Raw genomic sequence first — 21,485 nt, forward strand, 5'->3', positions numbered from 1 at the left:
TACAAAAGAGAGAAAAAATAATTACCAGAATAATTGCCTTTAGTAGCAGAGAGGATGGATTCTGATGCATAGATCAGGGAGTTGACTTTTGTAGAAGCAGTACCAAGTGACCCAGTTTCAAGAGAGATGAAAGGGAACATGGTCCCAGATGCAGGTATATGGGTAGATGTAGTGGTATGGGCTTGAGCAGTTCTCTTCTTGTTTTAGTGAAATAGTAAGCAACATGATGGGAGTGCAGCTGGAAGAGATATTTGAGAAATGAGAACGTTTTTTAATAGCCTGAATATTTTTACCATGGATACGATTTATATTTATGAGTATTTTAACTTTTGATTAGTTTTTAAATACAAAAAAGTCCTAGACTTCTTTACATTTTTGGTTACAGTGTAAGTTTAATGGGGCAGAGAGGCAGTAGTAGAAGAAACTTCTATTTTGCTAGAGGAGATCTGATAGGTACACAGTGCTCTGGATCATTCTCTTGGCTCAAGTCTTATGGTTAATGTGGTGGTATTTTCCAGATAACAGAGGGCAAAGATTGTAGCAAGAACAGCCAGCCCTCTTGACAGCCTAGGTCTTCTGTGTTGTTCTGGGAGACATCTCTGGTTGCCCAACTCATTGTCTGTTCTAGACCTTCCAACTATTTTGTAAACATGTAATCCTCTGTATTAAATCATACTGTGTTTAACAAGAATAGTTTCTGCTGTCTGCAATAGATTCATAACTGGTCCACCAAAGAATTATTATACTTAGTGTGAAATCAACTAGGGATGAGATCAACAAACATCTAGGAGTCATAAAAAACTGCCAGGAGTAATCATGAAGTTCTGGGAAAAAGTGAAATGTTTCCATGACCTTTTCACATGAAAATAACCAACTTTGGGCTTCTGGTCCAAGATGGCCATGTAGGAAGACCTTGAACTCACTTCCTCCATAAACACACCAAATTTACATTTATTTATACAGCAGTTTCTCCTGAAGAACTGAGGGCTGACTGAACAGCTTCTGAATAAGAGTGGACAGCAAAAGAAAATGGCAGGAGAGACAGGGTCATGAAGGGAATGCCCATCCCAGAAGCTGTGAACTGCAGTGGCAGGGATAATATTGAGGGACTGTGAACAGATTCATCTGCTTTGGGGCATAGAAAAAAAAGCATGGTTTAAAAGAACAACTAGTATATAAAAGATCCAACCCTGGGGCTCTACCAAGTGGCCAGAGGAGCCACTGGAACTCTCTCTGGGTTGGAGGATCTGAGTTGGTGAATGCCAACCGGTTGACACTCCACCTCCATCTCAAAAATGGAGACTGGTGCAGGATCTCACTGCTGCCTCAGTGAGCCCCAGGTCCCCTAGCCCACCCCAGCCCTTTACACTCAGGGCCACAAAATAGAAGTACAGTTCAAAGCAACTAGCATATAAAAGACCCAGCCCTAGAACTCTACCAAGCAGCAGAGGAGACTGTTGGAACTTTCTGTAAGTCAGAGGGGCTGGTGAGAACCATGGTTTATACTCCCCCTCTCCCTAAATAACCTGAACTGAAGCAGGGTCTAGGTGCCCTAAACAACCTGCTGCCTTAGGGCTGGTATGGGCTGGGGGACCCGGTGCTTGGTAACTGTGCCACCAAGGTGGCTACAGGTTGTGACACACTGGGACACCCCTAGTCAGCACTCACTATAGCTGCAGCGTTTGCACCAAGGTGACACAGAGGCAAAGCACCCTAGAATACTCCATGCCTGCACCACTTCAGCTTCAGCCAGCTTGCTAGGGCTTCCTCAGTGCAGAATGCTCCCGGACTTCCCAGCTGATAATTCCAGCCTTGACTCCAGTAACCCCACCAAGGTGCCCCCTATGTGGAGTACCCAAGACCACCCCCCAGCCTGTGCCTACATCAGTTCCAGCCACTCCACCAGGGCACCCCCTGCACTGGGGACTCTGGGACACCCTGGCTCTTATCCGTGTCATCTTGAACTGTCCTGTCAGGGTACACTTTGAATGGAGAGCCAAGGGGATAAACTGGCCCATACCCATTGCAGCTTTAACTGTCCTGCCAGGATGCTTCCTGTGCAGAGTGCTGCAGGATCCCTAGCCTGCACCCCACCTTGGCTCCAGCCACCCTCCTGGGGCACCTTTGTGCAGAGAGTCCTGGAACACCTTAGTTTACACTCCCTTCAGCTATCCTGCCAAGGTGCCCTATGTGCATACAGCACCAGAACATCCCAGCTTGCACCACTTCATTATCAGCTACCCTGGAAGGATATCTTCTATGTGAAGAGCCAAGGGACCATAGAAACTCATGTCTGCTTCAGCTTAGTAGTCCTGCCAGGGCACCCTCTGCAGACAGAGCCCTGGGGTCTCTAGGCTTGTACCCACTTCAGCTTCAACTGTCCTTCCATAGTGCTGTCTGCATGGAGAGCCCCAGAACCTCCCAGCCTGCACACTGCCATAGCTCTAGCTGCCCATCAGAGAGCACAGAGCAGAACACCCCAACTTACAACCACTTTAACTTCAGCTATCCTGGCAGGGTGCCTTCTGCACATAGAGCCCTAGGACTCCCTAGCTTGCACTCACCTCAGCTTCAGCCATCCTGCCAGGGTGTCCTCTGTACTTATAACACCAGGACCCCTCCCCCCTCCCCCAGACACTTTAGTTTTAGTTTTTCTGAAAGGGCACCTGCTGCATGGAGAGCCCAGGTACTGTTAACACCAACTCATGCCTACTTTAGCTTTAACTGTCTTCCCAGGGCTCACACTGCATAGAAAGTCCTGGTACTCCTTGGTTTTCACCTCCTTCCACTTCAGCTATCCACCCAGGGCACCCACTCCCTGGAGAGTCTCAGGATAACTCCAACACAATTCCACTTCAATTCTTGACATCCCAGTAGGGCCGACCCAGCATGGAGTGCTCCACAGCCCCCACCCCATGCCAGCCACAGCTCCTGCCAGCCAGCAGAAGTCACCTAGCACCCACAATCTGCACAGGTTACAATCACACATAAGACCATTCCTTCAAGAGTAAAAGATTTAGCAGTTCTACCTAATCCATAGAAACATAGAAAGTCAAGCAAAATGGAGAGAGAGAGAAGTATGCTCCAAAAGAAAAAAAAACTCAGAAAAATAACTAAATGACAAGTATATAAACAATATGCCTAAAAAGAGTTTAAAGTAATTATCTTAAAGATGCTCACCAGACTGCAGAAAAGAGTGGAAGAACTCTGAGATGTTCAACAAAAAGACAAATATAGAAAGGAACCAATCACAGTTGAAGAATATAATAACTAAAATAGAAAATAACACTAGAGGGAATAAACAATAGATTATTGGGTTTAGGAGTACAGATCAGTGATCTCAAAGACAGGGTAATGGAAACCACTCAAGGTGAACAGTGGAAGAGAATTTTTAAAAATAAGGACAGCTTAAAAATAAGGATCTCCTAGAAAATATCAAGGAAATGAACATTTGCATTATAGCTGCCCCAAAAGGAAAAAAGAAGGAAAATGGAGCAGAAAACACATTTGAAGAAATAATAGCTGAAAACTTCCCTAACCTATGGAAGGAAATAGACATCCAGGTTTAGGAATCCCAGAAAGTCCCAAACAAGATAAATCCAAGGAGGTCCACACCATTACATAATAATAATTAAAATGTATCTGTCTTTCTCTGTATGGCTTATTTCACTTAGCATCACACTCTCCAGTTCCATCCACCTTGCTACAAAGGGCCATATGTTTTCACTCTTATGTGGATCCTGAGAAACTTAACAGAAACCCATGGGGGAGGGGAAGGAAAAAAAAAAAAAAGAGGTTAGAGTGGGAGAGAGCCAAAGCATAAGAGACTCTTAAAAACTGAGAACAAACTGAGGGTTGATGGGGGGTGGGAGGGAGGGGAGGGTGGGTGATGGGTATTGAGGAGGGCACCTTTTGGGATGAGCACTGGGTGTTGTATGGAAACCAATTTGACAATAAACTTCATATATTGAAAAAAAATAATAATAATTAAAATGTCAAAGGCTAAAGAGAAAAATTTTAAAGCAACAAGAGAGAAAAAAGGCACAAAAGAAACCCCATAAAGCTCTCAGCTTATTTTTCAGTAGAAACTGTACAGGCAAGAAGGAGTGGCATGGTACATTCCTAGTGCTTCAAGGAAAAAACCTACAACCTATAATACTTTAACCAGCAAGATTATTCAGAATTGAAAGAGACTTAAAGAGTTTCTCAAACAAAAGTTAAAGGAGTTCATCACCACTAAACTGACCTGATAAGAAGCGTTAAAAGGAATTTTTTTAATGGAAAAGACCATAATTAACCATAAGAAAATTATGAATGAAAAGATGTAAAATATGGCAGTCTACACATAAAACATGGAGGAGAGAGTAAAAATAAGATATTTCTAGAATGTGTTTGAACTTAAATAACCATCAACTTTAGTGACTACTGTATATTTAGGATATTATATATGAACCTAATGGAAACTACAAACCCAAAAACTATAATAGATACAAAACAAAGAGAAAGCAAAACACAATACTACAGAAACTCATCAATCACAAAGAAAAAGAAACAGAAAGAACTACAAAAACAAGTGGAAAACAACAAAATGTCAATAACTACATACATATCAATAATTTAACGTTAATGATCTAAATGCTCTAATCAAAAAACATAGGGTGGTGGAATGAATAAAAAAGACATTGATATTCTTCGTACAAGAGGCTTGCCTCAGACCTAAAGACACATACAGACTGAAAGTGAAGGGATAGAAAAACATTTGTCATACAAATGGAAGCAAGAAAAAAAAAAAAAAAGCCAAGGTAGCAATACTTATATCTAACAAAATATATTTTAAAACAAAGACTAGAACAAGAGGCAAATAAGGGCATTAGTGATGATAAAAGGGATCAATCCAACAAGAGGATATAACAATTGCAAATATCTACATAGTCAACATTGGAGCACTTAAATACATAAATCAAATGTAAATGGGCATAATGAGAGAAATTGATGGTACTACAATAACAGTAGGAAACGTTAACATTCCTCACCCCCTTACATCAATGGATAAATAATCCAGGCAAAAAATCAGCACAGAAATGGTGCCTTTGAATGACACATTAAACCAGATGGACATAACAGATATATACAGAACATCCCAAAACAAGAGTATACATTCTTTCAAGTGCACATGAAACATTCTCCAGAATAGATCACATGTTAGGCTGCAAAACAAGTCTCAACAAATTCAACAAGATGGAAATCATACCATGCATCCTTTCTGACCACAATGGTATGAAAGTAGAAATCATAACAAGAAAAAAAAACTGGAAAAAACACAAATGCATAGAAACTAAACCACATGCTACTAAATGACCAATGGGTCAACAAAAAAATTTAAAAAGAAATTTAAAAAATACACGAGACAAGTGAAAATGATAACACAATGGTACAAAATCTTTGGGACACAGCAAAAGATGTTCTAAGAGGGAAATATATAGCAGTACAGGCCTACCTCAAGGAAAAAAAAGTCAATCTAACCTTACACCTAAAGGAACCAGAAAAAAGCCCAAAGTCACTAGAAGAAAGAAAATAATACAGATCAGAGCAGAAGTAAATGACATAAGACTAAAAAACAATTGAAAAGATGAACCCAAGAGCCGGTTCTTTGAAAAGATAAACAAATTGATAAACTTTTGGCTAGACTCATTAAGAAAAAAAGAGGACACAAGTCATAAATGTAAAAGAACTGACACTACAGATAACAAAGGATTTTAAGAGAATACTATGAAAAATTATATGCCAACAAATTGAACAACCTAGAAGAAATGGATAAATTTCTATATACATATAAATTTCCAAAACTGATTCAGGAAGAAATAGAAAACCTGAACTAGCCAGGTATGGTAACAAAATTCAATCAGTAATCAAAAAACTATCAATATATATATGTATGTGTACATGTATATATATACATACACACACATATATACGTATATATACATATACATAGATACACAGGTGAATTCTACCAAATATTTAAAGAATTAGTACCCATTCTCCTCAAACTGTTCCAAAAATAGGAAGGAAAGCTTTTAAATACATGCTGCAAGGCCAGCATTACCCTGATACCAAAACTATACAGAGACACCAAAAGAAGAAAACTACAAGCTAATATCTCTGTTGAACATAGTTGCAAAAACCCTCAACAGAATATTAGCAAACTACATTCAACAATACATTAAAAGTATCATTCAACACAGTCAAGTGGGATTTATTTCAGGAATGAAATGATGGTTCAATATTCACAAATGACTCAACATGATAACATCAATAAAAGGAAGGATTAAAATCATATGATCATCTCAATAGATACAAAAAATATTTAACAAAATTCAACATCCATTCACAATAAAAACTCTCAGCATCATGAGTTTAGAGGGAAGATACCTCAACATAATAAAGGCCATATATGAAAAACCCACAGCTAATATCATACTCAATGGTGAAAAACAGCTTTTCCTCTAAAATCGGGGACAAGAGAAGGATATACATTATCACCACTTTTATTTAATGTAGTACTGGAAGTCCTAGCCACAGTAATCAGAGAAAAAAAAAGCATCTATAAGGAAGAAGTTAAACTTTCACTATTGGCAGATGACATGATACCATATACTATACATACTATATACACTATGGAAAGCCCTCAAGACTCCACCAAAAAAAGTACTAGAATAAATGAATTCAGTAAAACTGCAATATAAAAAATTAATACACAGAAATTCATTGTGCTTCTATACACTAATAACAAAGTAACAGAAAGAGAAATTAAGAAAATAATTCTATTTACATTTTCACCAAAAGGAATAAAATGCCTAGGAATAAACTTAATCAAGGAGGGGAAAGAACTATACTCTGAAAACTATAAAATACTGATGAAAGAGTTTGAAGATGACACAAACAAATGGAAAGATATACTATACTTATGGATTGGAAGAATTAATGTTGTTAACATGCCCATACTATCCAATACAATCTACAAATGCCATGCAATCCCTATCAAAATACCAACATGATTTTTCATTGAATGAGAACAAATAATACTAAAATTTATATGAAACTACCTAAGAATCCAAATAGCCAAAGCAATCTTGAAAAAGAGGAACAAAGCTGGAGGGATCACAATCCCAGATTTCAAAACAATATACTACAAAGTGGTTATCAAAACAGTATGGTTGTGCCACAAAAGAGACAAATAGATTAATAGAACAGAATACAGAGCTCATAAATAAAACTGGACTTACATGATCAATTAATCTATGACAACAAGGGGCCAAGAGTATACAGTGGAGAAAAGATAAGTCTCTTCAATATTTGCATTTTGCATTTGCTACTTGCAAAAAAAAAAAAAAAAAAAAAACTAGACCACTTTTTTTACACCATAAACAAAAATAAAATCAAGTGGATTAAAGATCTACATATGAGACTTGAAACCATAAAACTACTAGGAGAGAACATAGGCAGTAATCTATTCCACATTGTCTGTAGCAATGTTTTTCCAGCTATGTCTCCATAAGCCAGGGAAACAAATATAAACTATTTAAACTATTATAAACAAATAAGTTTTAGCACAGTGAAGGAAACCATCAGCAAAACAAAAAAGCAACTTACTGAATGGAAGAAAGTATTTGCAAATGACATATCTGATAAGAATTAGTATCCAAAATATATAAAGAACTTATTCAACTCAACACCAAAAACACCCCAAATAATCAAATTTAAAAAATGGGAGAGGACTTAAATAGACATTTTTCTAAAGAAGACAGATGGATGACAGACACATGAAGAGATGCTTAATATCACACCAATCACCAAGGAAATCCAAGTAAGAACCCTCATGCACTGTTGGTAGGAATGCAAATTGATATAGCTACTATGGAAAACACTACAGAGGTCCTTCAAAAATTAAAAATAGAATTACCATATGACCCAGTAATTTGACTACTAGGTATTTAACCAAAGAAAGTGAAAACTCTAATTTGAAAAGATACGTGAACCCCTATGTTTATTGCAGCATTATGTACAATAGCCAAGATATGGAAGCAACTGAAGTGCCCTTCGATAGATGAATGTATAAAGAAGATGTGGTACACACACACACACATTTTATATATATATATATATATATATATATATATATATATATATATATATATATATATATAATATGTATATGCATATATATGTGCATATATAATATGCATATATAATATGCACATATATATTGCATAATGTATGTATGTGTAACATATACATATGTTATATATATGTAACACTATGTATATAATATATAGTGTGTGTGTATATAATATAGCCATAAAGAAGGATAAGATCTTGCCATTTGTGACAACATAAATGGACCTAGAGTGTATTTTAAGTGAAACAGACTTATTTCACTTAGCATAATACACTCTAGGTCCATCCAGGTCATTGTAAATTGCAAGATTTAATTCTTTTTTATGGTTGAGTAATATTGCATTGTGTGGTGTGTATGTATAGTTATGTATACACACACACACACACACACACACACACCACATCTTCTTCATCCATTCATCAGCCAATGGACATTTGGTCTCTTTCCATAATTTAACTATTGTTGATCACGCTGCTATAAACATCAGGTGCATGTATCCCTTTGATACAGTATTTTTGTATTCTTTGGGTAAATAAGCCAGAGAGACAGATACCATATGATTTCACTCATGTGGAATAAACAAAACAAGCAAGTAAAGGGGGGAAGAATGAGAGAGAGGTAAATCAAGAAACAGACTCTTAATTATAGAGAACAAACTGATGGCTACCAAAAGGAAAGTTGGGTTAGAGGGATGGGTTAAATAGATGATGGGGATTAAGGAGCGCACTTGCTGTGATGAGTACCGGGTGTTATATGGAAGTGTTGAATCACTGTATTGTATATTACACTGCATGTTAACTGGAATTTAAATAAAAACTTAAAAAAGAAGGACAAATACAATATGATTTCACTTGTATGTGGAAACTAAAACGAATAAACAAAGAAACAAAACACAGAATGACCTATACATATAGAGAACAAACTGATCGGTGGCAGGATGGAGAAAATGGGTGAAAAGGAGTGGGAGATACAGGTTTCCATCTATGGAATGAAGAGTCAAGGGAATAATAAGTACAGGATAGGGAATATAGTCAATGGTTTGTAATAGTGTTGTGTGGTGACAGTAGCTACACTTGTATTGAGGATGGCATAATATACAGATGTATTGAATCACTATGTTGTACACATAAAACTAATTTAATATTGTGTGTCAACTCAAGAATTTTTTAAATTGTTTTTGCCTTCATCTAATTTAGAAAAAAAAGTTGGCAGTTTAATTTTTTTCAAAATATAATCCCTCTTGATAATTTTTCAACTCTTGATATCCGCACAGAATCTTGAGTTTGCAGCCCTAAGACATTTATAAAACTGCATATGAGAAATCATTCTGCTGCTTAAAGCCTTAGAATGGTTTCTTATAATTACAAAAAAATTACCAAAAAAACCCTCTTTATATTCACTTCATAGACTCATGTGTGTTGAACACTACCTTCAACTCTAATCATTTTCACATTCACTTATTATACCTCAATTTGAACTTTGTTGTATTCTTCAAATATACCAAGTTCATTACCTAATCTTCAGGTTTATGTGCTACCTGTTCCCTCTGCCTAGAACGCTCTGCCTCCAGATGTTTGCATAGTTGACTGTTTAGTTCATCTAGTTATTAGCCAAAATGTCACATCCAGAAGAACACCTTGATTAAAGATGGAAAGTGAACTTATAATGTTCACCCCACACTTTCTATTATCTATCAATCCTTTTGCTTTTTTATTTAGTTTCTGTATCTCTTCCTGAAACCATTCTGTTCATGTTTCTATCTTTAATGTCTATTCCCACTAGATTGTACCTTAAGGAGAACAGTGACTTGACTTGTTTCATTAATAACTCTTTCTCCTAGTGCCTAAAATAGTACCAACAAAAATGAAAATGCTCAATAAATGCAGTATTTGGAAATGGATAAGTTAACTTCAGAGGAAATTCTCTGGTCTTGATTTTCTTTTCTTTTTCCTTTAATTAGGCTATGTGCTGATTAAACAGCCTCCTCATGGAAGCTTTTACTTCCTGGTTGCGAAGGGTATAAATCACAGGATTCAGCAAAGGAAAGATCACTGTGTGAAAGAGAGAAACCACCTTGTCAGCTGGGAAGGCTCTGAAGGGGCGAGTGTAGATAAAGATGCCAGGCCCAAACATAAGAAATATAACGATGATATGGGTGGTGCATGTGGATATGGCCTTGCTCTTCCCCTCAGAGGAAGATCCATGTACACGACAGAGGATGACTGCATAGGAGGCCAGAAGCCCCAGGAAGCACAGGAGGGTCATCAGGCCACTGTTGAAGACCATTAGAAGCTCCACCACGAAGGTGTCTGTGCAGGCCAGTTTGATGACCTGTGGCACATCACAGAAGAAGTTATCCAGTTGGTTTGGGCCACAGAAGGGCAAGTGGAGGATGAGGGCCACCTGGATAATGGAGTGGACAAAGCCTCCAAGCCACAGGGCCAACAGCAAGGCACAGCAGGCTCTAGGGTTCATGACTGTGGAATAGTGTAAAGGCCGACAGATGGCGATATAGCGGTCAAAGGCCATCACAACAAGGAGTAACCCTTCCCCTCCTCCAAGGAAGTGCAAGAAAAAGAGCTGAATGATGCAGCCCCTGTAGGAGATTACCTTCTTCTCAGAGAGGAAGTCCACCAGCATCCTGGGAGCCACAATGAAGGAGTAGGATGCATCCAGGAAAGCCAAGTTGCCCAGAAAGAAGTAGAGGGGGGCTGTGAGACCAGGGTCTGATCTGATGGTGAGGATGATGAGGAAATTTCCAGGAAGGATGATGAGATAGAAAATTAAAACTAGGACAAAGACCAGGAGCTGAATATCTCGAGACTGGGTGAGACCAAGAAGGATGAATTCTTTCACCACTGTGCTGTTGTCATTTTCCATCTCCTCTGTCTGCAGTACATCAAGAAGCAGAGTTCATTGTTATTACTGTTTCTTCTATCTAGACCCTCATTCCTGTCCAACTAAAAATATTTGACATATATATCACATTAGCTAAAAACAGGTCTCAGCCCTCTCCAGTATCCTGGGTAAACTCCAAACCTTTCATTAACTCCAGATTTAAAGCAAGCAAACTAACAAACAAAAATACTGTTCTTATACCACAACTCTTATTCCCATTCAATCATGTGCTTCTATAGAACTGTTCTCCACTTTAAGAATCTGACATCCTGGGGCACCTGGGTGGTTTAGTTGGTTAAGCATTTGACTCTTGATTTTGGCTCAGGTCCTGATCTCATGGTTACTGTGATGGAGCCCTGTGTCAGGCTCTATGCTGACAGCGGGATACCTGCTTGGGATTCTCTCTCTCCCTCTCTCCCCCTCTCTCTTTCTCTAAGTTAGTCATTGTATTTTAATATTATTCTTTTCAAATGCTACTTTTTAATATGTATAATATAAATTAGTATCAAGGCATATATGTACTGTATAAATAAATTGCATATACTTAAAGCACATGTTCAAAAAATGTTTTGTTATGGGTATGAAATGATCTAAGATTGAAAATTGCTCATCTACAGAAAAATATAATGTAATATATGCCAGTACTCCCCTATGCTATTTATGCTAAATAGCATAGTTGCTTTAAGTAAGTTCTGTGGAACATGGGGTGCCAAAAAAATGGTAATGAGTCATTAGTTATAAAGGAAAGACAGAAGAGTGACGGAAAGAAAGAAGAGAGAAATAGAGAAGCCAAAAAAAAAAAACCCAAAACAAAACAAAAAACAAAATAGTATGTCTATACAGTGCATTGTTAGGGTACATATTTTAGAAAACATTAAAAATATCTGTTTTAAGTATCTCCAGAGCTGAATAGAGTGGATAATATACAGGTTTCCATGTATTACTTGCAACCACAGGTGGAATTTATGAAAGTCATACTTCGGTATATTGATCAGTATATATACATGATATACATATACACAAACACCACACACACACACATGGAAAGTGGGGCCTACACATAATTTTAATAAGAAATTTGTAGACTCTCTAAATTAGCTTCTCTGCTCACTTCTTAACTTTTCAACATTTCAGCAGCCATTTGTCTCAACATTCATTCCATAATTTTCCTATAAAAATACACCAAAGAATGTAAGTCAAAGCCACCCTTAGATTTTTTGCATCCCACAAACTCACTCAGAGTGTATTATTTCGTGATGTGTGTTTAAAGATATATCTAAGACATCAGAGGATTTCTGAAGGTCTTTGTGATTAAGGGTTATAGGCTCTTCTACTCAACCTCTTTCCTGTCTTTCACCTCTGTTTTTCGACTATTACCTAAATAGATGGTATTACACACTACTTGACATATGTGATTCATTTTTATCCCATAACCTATTTTCGTATATGTGCCTTCTGTACCTGTGATTCTGAAATGGTGGCTGGCATAGATGCAGAGACTATGAGATGAGCATTTTTCTAGGTAAAATAAATTTCTGGACAAAATCTACAAATTACAGCCCTCTTCAGAATAAAAATGTCCTATTTTAGCCAATTAGTCGGAAAAGGATCAAAAATCTAAATCCTTACCACTCTATCTCCAATTTTCCTTTCCATTTCAGCTAATTCATACGTTCTTCTCACTGTGGCAATGATGATATATTATAGAAGTAGGAAGGCAAGGGAGAAGGGCTGCCCTCATTTTTAAGGTGGAAACCAACTGTGCAGGCCTGGAGCGCCAACAGTGATAGACCAGCCCCTGGAGCCAGGTGTAGAGACCAAAGGGCCTTACTTCCCCATCTCTTTGAAACATTTACTCATGCTTCCTTCCTAATGTTCCCTCTATTCTCCTTCTCTCCCCTTTCACTCATCACCAAGTCTTCATTTTCCTAATTTATTTGTGTAAATTTGTTTATGGTTTCTTTTCCCCTTTTAATTTATTGAACTCATTTTCTCCTAATTTTCTTTCCCTATTTACCTGGCTTTCTATAAATCTAACACTGTATCATTTTCTCTTCTTTCTCCCTATCATGTATTCGTGTTCTCTTCTCTCTGAAATTTTTTCACTCTCTCTGCTTGTCCTCTTGTTCACTGCCACTCCACTATATCCCATGCCTCTCTTGCCATTATATCTAAAAACAAGGGGTGCCCGGGTGGCTCAGTCGGTTATGCATCTGACCCTCGATTTCAGCTCAGGCCATCATCTTACAAACCATGTCAGGCTCTGCACTGACAGCACAGGGTCTGCTTGGGATTATCTCTCTCCTTTCTCTCTCTCTCTCTGCCCCTCCTCCATTCATGTGTACTCTCTCTTTCAAAATAAACTTTTAAAAAATTAATATTAATCACTTCTTGGCCTTTTGGCTAAGATCAAGTGTAAAAATTAATATTAAATATGAAACAAAAACCATATTGTTTCCTTTCAAACAAAACAAGCAATACATATGCTTCCCACCATCTTCCATTCTAAACAGTTGGTCAACAAAATAAAATGTGTAAGTCACTTTTCAGTACTAACCATTTTCTCTTGAATGGTATCCTTACAGTTTACTAAATCTGAACCACTCATTAATTACTTCCCATTCCCTCATATATTCTTTTACTGCATATAAGTGAACTTGATAAAATGAGATGCTTTACCTTTTTGAAAAGTAAATTTCATTAATACCATTCTAATGAATATATTTAACAAAGTTTCCAAAAATTTGAGTGTAATGTCTGTCAGCATATTGATTGAAGCTTATAAATTATTTAAGTATAAATTAATAAGTTCTACATATCCTTAAAAATGTGGATCAAGCTGAAGAACATGATCAAAAATTTAATACTGATGCTAATGATGGACGTATAAAGCACTAAACAAATGTGTTGGTCTTCAGTCAGAAAATTCTCTCATCAATGAAATGAGATGGTTAAATTAAAATACTTCTAAATTACCTAGCTTTTTAGGAAATAATAAATAATGTAGAAATATCCTTGGTTTGAAGTCCTTTTATATGATTCTAATACCTTTTTAGAATGAGTAAGTGTTGGCTCAGCATTTCACTAAATGTATTACCCTAGGAAAGTCACCCAGCTTTCAGAAGGCTGAATTTTCATCTATCATATAGAATAATGTGTTGACTCCTTCTGTCTGACAGGGATATAAGGATCAAAGGAGATAATAATAATAATAATAATTAACTTATTCCAGTGTGTTTAAACCAAAGCTAACCCTGCAAATCTGTAGATGTTACGAGGTAGCTCTACTGAATGGACATATTGCCACGAGATCCTTTGTCAATGGCTGCAGGGTAAACCCTGGGTGACAGCTGCAAAAATCTGATTAACAGAAGAAATTGTGGAAGTGCAATAAAGCCTTCATGTAAGTCATTTGTGGATCAAGCTTTTCTCAGTTTTACAAGCTTTCTCTCAGTTACCCTATGTTGATGAATAATGGAACCACAGACAATAGAAGAAACTCTCAAATATGTTGAGTATGGAAGTTAAGATATCTGCGCTAATCTGAAAAATCATAAAATCTGTTAAGTTTTTCCCCTGAAGACTTTAGCCTTTCTGTATCTTCCTTCCTTCCATCTGTACTTCATAAGGAAAATAAAACACATCAGTCATTTATATGCTGCTTGGTTTTAACATCAAATGTCAATTCGCTGAAAGTCACTGATAATTTCACTTAACTATGACAAGAGAATGAAAGTTTTTGTCCATCATTAAATTCTAAGCTACAAGAGATATGGAAATGTATTAGAGGAGACAGTAGAAAATGCCACTCTGCTGAATTTAGGCCTTTGCCTCTGCTATTCCTACTGAAACTCTGACCTCTGTTCCATTGTATTCCAGGGCAGGAGATGGAGCAGAATAGCTGTAATACCTTCTCTGTTGTTCTTTCCTTCTTGTTTCTTATAAATACAAATACTGCTCCCAGCCCCTGAAATTTGAGTCTCCAAGGGTTTTATGTAATTCTCACAGAGTACCCATCCTTCCTCTCCTGATAAAAACATTAACTGACCATTCTTACTGTTCATAAATATTTGTTCTCATATACGGAACACAGCTTTTGAAACCTCCTTTAACTCTTTGTGATGCAATGGAGAAAGTGCTTTGGACACTTGAGACTACCACAACTCTACTGAATATTTCCAGAGGGAGCTATTAGAATGTCAACTAAATCAGGCATGGGGAAATACCAGAGCTTTGTAAGAGATAAATATTTTTAAATGAATCACATAATGCCACACTGGGTAAATTCTGAATTTTAAAACCAAAATCCTATCAGTGAATGAGATAATAAACCCTATTTGGAAGCGTACTTATTAGGTCAAAAGTAAAGATCAAGAAAAATCAATTTCTATTTTAGAATTCAAAAAAAATGTAAATGAAAGATTAATATGTATACATATACATGATGTACACATACACACATACATAACATACACATCAAGAAAGCAAGCAAGGCCAGGATGAGAGGGTGAGGAAAGTGAGGTATTTGCCTTCGGCATATTTGGTATTTATTTTGTTCATGATGGATTTTTATAATTAATTTTGATTTTTTAAAAATATTAATTAAAACATTCTTTATTACGAAGTTGGTAAGTTTTTTGGTTACTTCCTTAGTTTTTGCACTCCAGGCAAGTGCTTTACTCATTCTCTAGCATCACCATGATCTGACCCTGAAAGCAAACAATGTGGCTAAGTCAGTAATGAGCTTGTAAGATTTAACACATTGCTGTGATGAAGACATAAGCAGAGAGAATATTAATGCTCATGAAGACTTTGAAGGCATAATTCTTCTTAGAGAAAAGAACTGTTTGGTGTAAGATAGACCATTTCCTCAAGGGAAAGTGACTTCCCAAATAGGATGTGAAAAGATATATCATGATCTCAGTATTTGTTGTTTATTCACTTTTACTCTGCTCGGCAAAAACAAAAATAACTTTTTTTTTCCATTGAAGATTATTAAAGTAAAAAATTAAGGGTCAGAGCAATTAAATGAAGCTTAATTTTCTTTTTTTATATCTGTTTTTATTGTTTTGCTTTAAAGGGAAATAGTTTATGAGTAATTTTACAATTGAAAAAATGAATACACTCTTTGTAAACTAAATATAATTCATAATCAGATATGTATTTGTCCTAATCTATTTGCAGCTCAAAAACACAGTGTGAAAAGTAGAAAAAGGAAAAAAGAGAAAGAGATAAAGAGAAATTTAGAATGATCAAAATATAGGACAGGAAAATAAAGTAGACATAAATGTAAAGATAATTATATATATAACTGTATAGTAACAGCCCCATCTTGGAATAGGTTAGAGTCGTGCCACAAAAGACTTAAAAAGGTGATATTTTTGGGGCGCCTGGGTGGCGCAGTCGGTTAAGCGTCCGACTTCAGCCAGGTCACGATCTCGCGGTCCCTGAGTTCGAGCCCCGCGTCGGGCTCTGGGCTGATGGCTCGGAGCCTGGAGCCTGTTTCCGATTCTGTGTCTCCCTCTCTCTCTGCCCCTCCCCCGTTCATGCTCTGTCTCTCTCTGTCTCAAAAATAAATGAAAAAAAAATTAAAAAAAAGAAAAAAAAAAAAAAAGGTGGTATTTTTCAGGGCACCTGAGTGGTTGGTTAAGTGTCCCACCTCAGCTCAGGTCTTGATCTCATGGTTCCTGAGTTTGAGCCCTACTTTGGGCTTTGTGCTGACAGTTCAGAGCCTGAACCTGCTTTGGATTCTGTGTGCCCCTCTCCTGCTCATGTGCACACGAGCTTGTGCCCGCGTTAGTTCGCTCTCTCTCTCTCTCAAAAATAAACATTAAAAACAATCATATACATGAAAATAGCCCATTATAGTGAAAAGATTGCCAGGCAGAAAGCAAAAGCTAAGGACATAATCCTGGCTCTAATCTATAAATGTTCAATGGCTTTGGAAAATAACACCACTTTTCTCAGACTGTTTTTCCACCTATAATGGGGCATTTTTTTATATTAAGATACTGAACTATTTATCTCTATTGCTGAGTTTTTTGACACTCCCTTAGATTCTGCACCAAATTCAAAAATCACTTACTGTCTACCATGAGCCAGGTAGTATTTTAAGTGTCAGCAATGCAGTACGGACAAGACCAACAACAACTCTGTTCTTTGGAATTTTACATTCTAATGCAGGGAGACAGACAATAAACAAACAAGCAGAAAAGAAAACATCAGATAGTAATGAATGTTATAATGAAGATATAACAGTGTGTTGGAGAGAAAGACTGCTATTTTAGATGGAGTGGTGGTCAGGGAAGGTCTTTCTGAGGCAGTTTCAAAAGAGTGAGTTCTGAATGTCTAAAAGAAGCCATTCTAGAAAGAAGCCACCAAAAAGAAAGATCTGGGAACACCTGTGTGGCTCAGTGGGTTAAGTAAGCATCTGACTCTTGATTTCTGCTCAGGTCTCATGGTTCGAGGGTTCAAGCCTCACATAGGGCTCCACTTTGATGGTGTGGAGCCTACTTGGGATTCTCTCTTATTCCCTCTTTCTCTGCCCTTCCCCCACTCATGCTGTCTCGCTCAAAATAAATACACTTGGAAGGAAGGAAGGAAGGAAGGAAGGAAGGAAGGAAGGAAGGAAGGGAGGAAGGAAGGAAAAGAGAAAAAAAGGAAAGGAAAGGAGTAAAGAAAAGAGAAAAGAAAAGAGAAGAAAAGAAAAGATCTGGTGTGCTGAGGAATAGAAAACAGGCCAGGATGCCAAGATAGTGAAAAAATTATACACAGAGACGATTCCTTCCCATCTTTGTCCCCTATCTATATTCCCCCCCCAACACACAATTCAGAGTAGGAAATAGCTATTATTCTCTCTGTATCTTCCCCAAACCATTATGCATAAATAAGCAAATGGATTGTATATTCTTTTCTCCCTATTAATAAACAAATGTGATAAACATCCCAAAATAGGGAATTATTGAAATATATTTTAATAACAGCATACAAGTCAGTACTTCACAGGTCTTTAAAATTATATATATATTATATATATATATTATATATATATATAATTATATATATATATAATATATATATATAATATATATATATAAATATATTTATATATTATATAAATTATATATTTATATAATATATATGTTATTTATATAATGTGTAAAATTATATATATAATGTAAGTATATAATCTATATCATGCATAATATAAGTTCTAGAATTTTTAAGCTTATACATGTTGAAAATTGTGGAAAATACATTTCAAAATATTATATATATTCTCTGACCTTTTTCCTATTGTGTATATTTCTCATCAATTCCTTTCTACCACAGTCATGTTTTAAATTATTGTTATTAACATAATCACATTATATAAAACTCTATATTATCTCCTATTTCAAAATTTCCAATTTTGCTTTTTGCAGTAAAAAAAAATAATGTATTCAATTACTCATTCTCTTATCAACCATTATTGAAAGTCTACCAGAGTGAGTCATTGTGCCAAGAGATGAAATACAAAAATTAATAAGACAAACATTAACTTCAAGGCAGGCAGAAAATTGTGAATAATATACATAACATTTAAATAATCTTGAGATGTTTTATAACATAACTGTACTTAGAGTAAGCAAACAGAAGTGAGCACAAGGTGGAGCATTAGAAATGTTTCAAGAAGGAAGAAACATTATGGCTGAGTCTTGATTGAAATATTCACCAGAAAGTGGGAAAAGGAGAAGACAGAATGTGCAAAGGCATCAAAGAATCAAAACTGTGCATGTGCAGAAATATAGTAAGAGATAAGATTGGAAAAACAAGGTAATTGCTTAGAGTGATTATATTTTATTAAGTTTACAATTGAGCAAAAGGAAATTCAGGAAATATCCAAGAGACTGCTGTTTTACCCTGTATGTAAAAAATATATCTAAATGACTGGAGGAAATTTACAACTTCTCAGTATGTTGTTTATATGTATCCTGTAGCTACATTGATCAGACTAAGTTCATTTTTCAAAAGTATACTCTTAAATTTAAAATTTAGAACTCAGTAGGGTGCCTAGGTGGCTCAGCTGGTTAAGCCACCGACTTTAGCTCAGGTCGTGATCTCACTGTTCGTGGGTTCAAGCCCCCCATCAGTATCTGTGCTGAGAGCTCAGAGCCTGGAGCCTGTTTCTGATTCTATGTCTCCCTCTGTGTCTGCCTCTCTCTTGCTCACGCTCTCTTTCTCAACAAAATAAATAAATGTTAAAAAAAAATTTTAAACAAAATAAAATTCAGAACTTATTATGGCATTCAACATGGCAGGTCTTAATCCAACAGATTTTATTCTAGGATATAAAGCAAATTTCAACACATTTTTAAACTGAAATCATATTAAATATAATCTTGGACCACAATGAAACTAAACTAGAAATGTATCAGGCTCATTCCCAAATATTCAGGAAAAAAATATACTCTAAATAACCTATGAGTAAGAAAGTCAAACTAGACATTAGAAAGTATTTTTAATTGAATGAAAATGAAAACACAACATATAAACGTATGCAAAATATAGATAAAGCAGTGCTTAGAAATGTGTAGAATCAACCGAATATATTTAAAGGTTTATAACAAAGGGTTTGAATCAATAGTCTAATCTTCACCTATAGAAAGAAAAGGAAATGAAATCCAAACAAGGAAGAAGGAATGCAATAACATAGACATGAGAAGAAATATAAGAAATTGAGAAAAATAATAGAGAAAAATAAATAAAACCAGAAGCTAGTTCTTTATAAAGAACAACCAAATTGATAAAACTTTAGTCAGAATAGTCAAAAAAAAAAAGAAATTACAAAAATATCAATATCAGGAATTAAAGAGGGACAATCATTGTAGATATGATAAAAATTAAAAATATTAAGGAAACATTATGAGCAATTTATGCCAATGGAATTAATAACCAGTTCAATGCACAAAATTCTAAAGGCCTAACTACTAATGCTAACTCGAGAATAGACTGAATAGCTATGTATCTAAGAAATTCAGCTTGTACTTAAAAATCTTCCCATGAAGAAAAGTTCAGACCCAGATGTCTCCTCTAATGAAATCCACCATTTATTGAAGAAATAATACTGATTCTACACAAACTCTTTTAAAAAAAAACAGAGTATGAAAAGGAAAATATTTTCTAATATCCTCTAATTTCTTCTTGTACACATTGGGTTATTTAGAAGTGTCTGCGTCTTAATTCAGAAATGTACATAGTTTTTTCTTAATTATTTCTAATTCAATTCCAGTGTGGTCAGAGAATATATTTTGTATGCAATATACTGAGTTTTTTTATAGGCCAGCATATGGTCTACTTGGCAAATGCCTCATGAAAAGAATGTGTATTCCTCATTGGTGGGTGCAATACTCTATAAACAGCAACTAGGTTAAGTTTGTCTCTAGCGTTCAACTCTTCTATACCCCTACTGATTTTTTATCAGATGTTCTATCAACTTTCAAAGACAGTTATTAAAATCTCAATCTATGCCTTTGGGTTCTCCATTTATTTATTTATATATGTCTGTATTAGTGCATACATTTTTAAGTTCTATTGCTAGAGGAATCACATTAAGATTGTTATGTCTTGATGAATTGACATTTTTATTGCTATGAAATTCTTTTATAAATACCTAATAATACCTCTGGGTCCTTGAAGTTTACTTTGTTATTAATACAGCTATACCATGAAGTGATTAAGGTTTGCAGGGTGTATTAGGGTTTTCCAGACAAACAGAATAGTAGGATACATAGACACATATTAGAGAGAGAGAGAGAGGTTTATTATAATGAATTGGTTCATGTGACTATGGAACTGGAGAAGTCCTACAATCTGTCCTCTCCTAAATGAAGACCCAGGAAAGCCAAAGGTGTCATTTAGTCCAAGTTCAAAGGCCTGAGAACCTGGAGAGCTGATGGCATAAATTCCAGTCCAAGGACTAAAAGAGATGAAATGAAATATCCCAGCTCAATCAGTGAAGAAAGAAATAAGAAGCAAATTCCTCCTTCTGCCTTTTTTTCTATTCAGGCCCTCAATAGATTAAATGATGCCCACCCACATTGGGAAGGGCAATCTACTTTACTGAGTCCACCAATTCAAATACTAAGCTCATACTAACACTCTCACAGACACACCAGAAATAATATTTAATCTGGGGACCCCACAGCCAGTTGATATATAAAATTAAACATCACATATGGCATATCATTCTCCACCCTTATACTTAAAATATATCTGGGTCTTTGTATTTAAGAACTGATATCTTACAAACAGTATATACTTGAATCTTGCTCTTTTATACAGTCTGAAACTCTATTTTTTAACTGGCATGTTTGGTCCATTTATATTTAATATTGTTGATCTTTGAGTTCATTGGTATTTGTTTTCT

The 21,485-nt window shown here is 35.9% G+C and overlaps 2 protein-coding genes across 3 annotated transcripts in view; both read right to left on the reverse strand.

Annotated features, from left to right (window-relative positions):
• The window catches only part of LOC122222254 (olfactory receptor 4K2-like), a 73,595-nt gene that overhangs the window by 30,136 nt on the left and 21,974 nt on the right, over nt 1–21,485 (reverse strand). The window contains exon 1 of one of the 2 annotated variants that reach the window (XM_042942548.1): nt 10,790–10,868. The exons of the other annotated variant lie outside the window; for it this stretch is intronic. The gene's annotated coding sequence lies outside the window, so the exon portion shown is untranslated. Of the gene's footprint in view, nt 1–10,789; nt 10,869–21,485 lie in introns of those variants that run through there. 2 annotated transcript variants of the gene reach the window in all.
• LOC122222257 (olfactory receptor 4N2) lies at nt 10,136–11,059 on the reverse strand. Its single transcript, XM_042942552.1, has one exon. The coding sequence runs from the start codon at nt 11,057–11,059 to the stop codon at nt 10,136–10,138; it is 924 nt and encodes a 307-aa protein (XP_042798486.1).

The sequence above is a fragment of the Panthera leo genome, chromosome B3 (genome assembly GCF_018350215.1).
Source record: "Panthera leo isolate Ple1 chromosome B3, P.leo_Ple1_pat1.1, whole genome shotgun sequence".
Classification (NCBI taxonomy): domain Eukaryota; kingdom Metazoa; phylum Chordata; class Mammalia; order Carnivora; family Felidae; genus Panthera; species Panthera leo.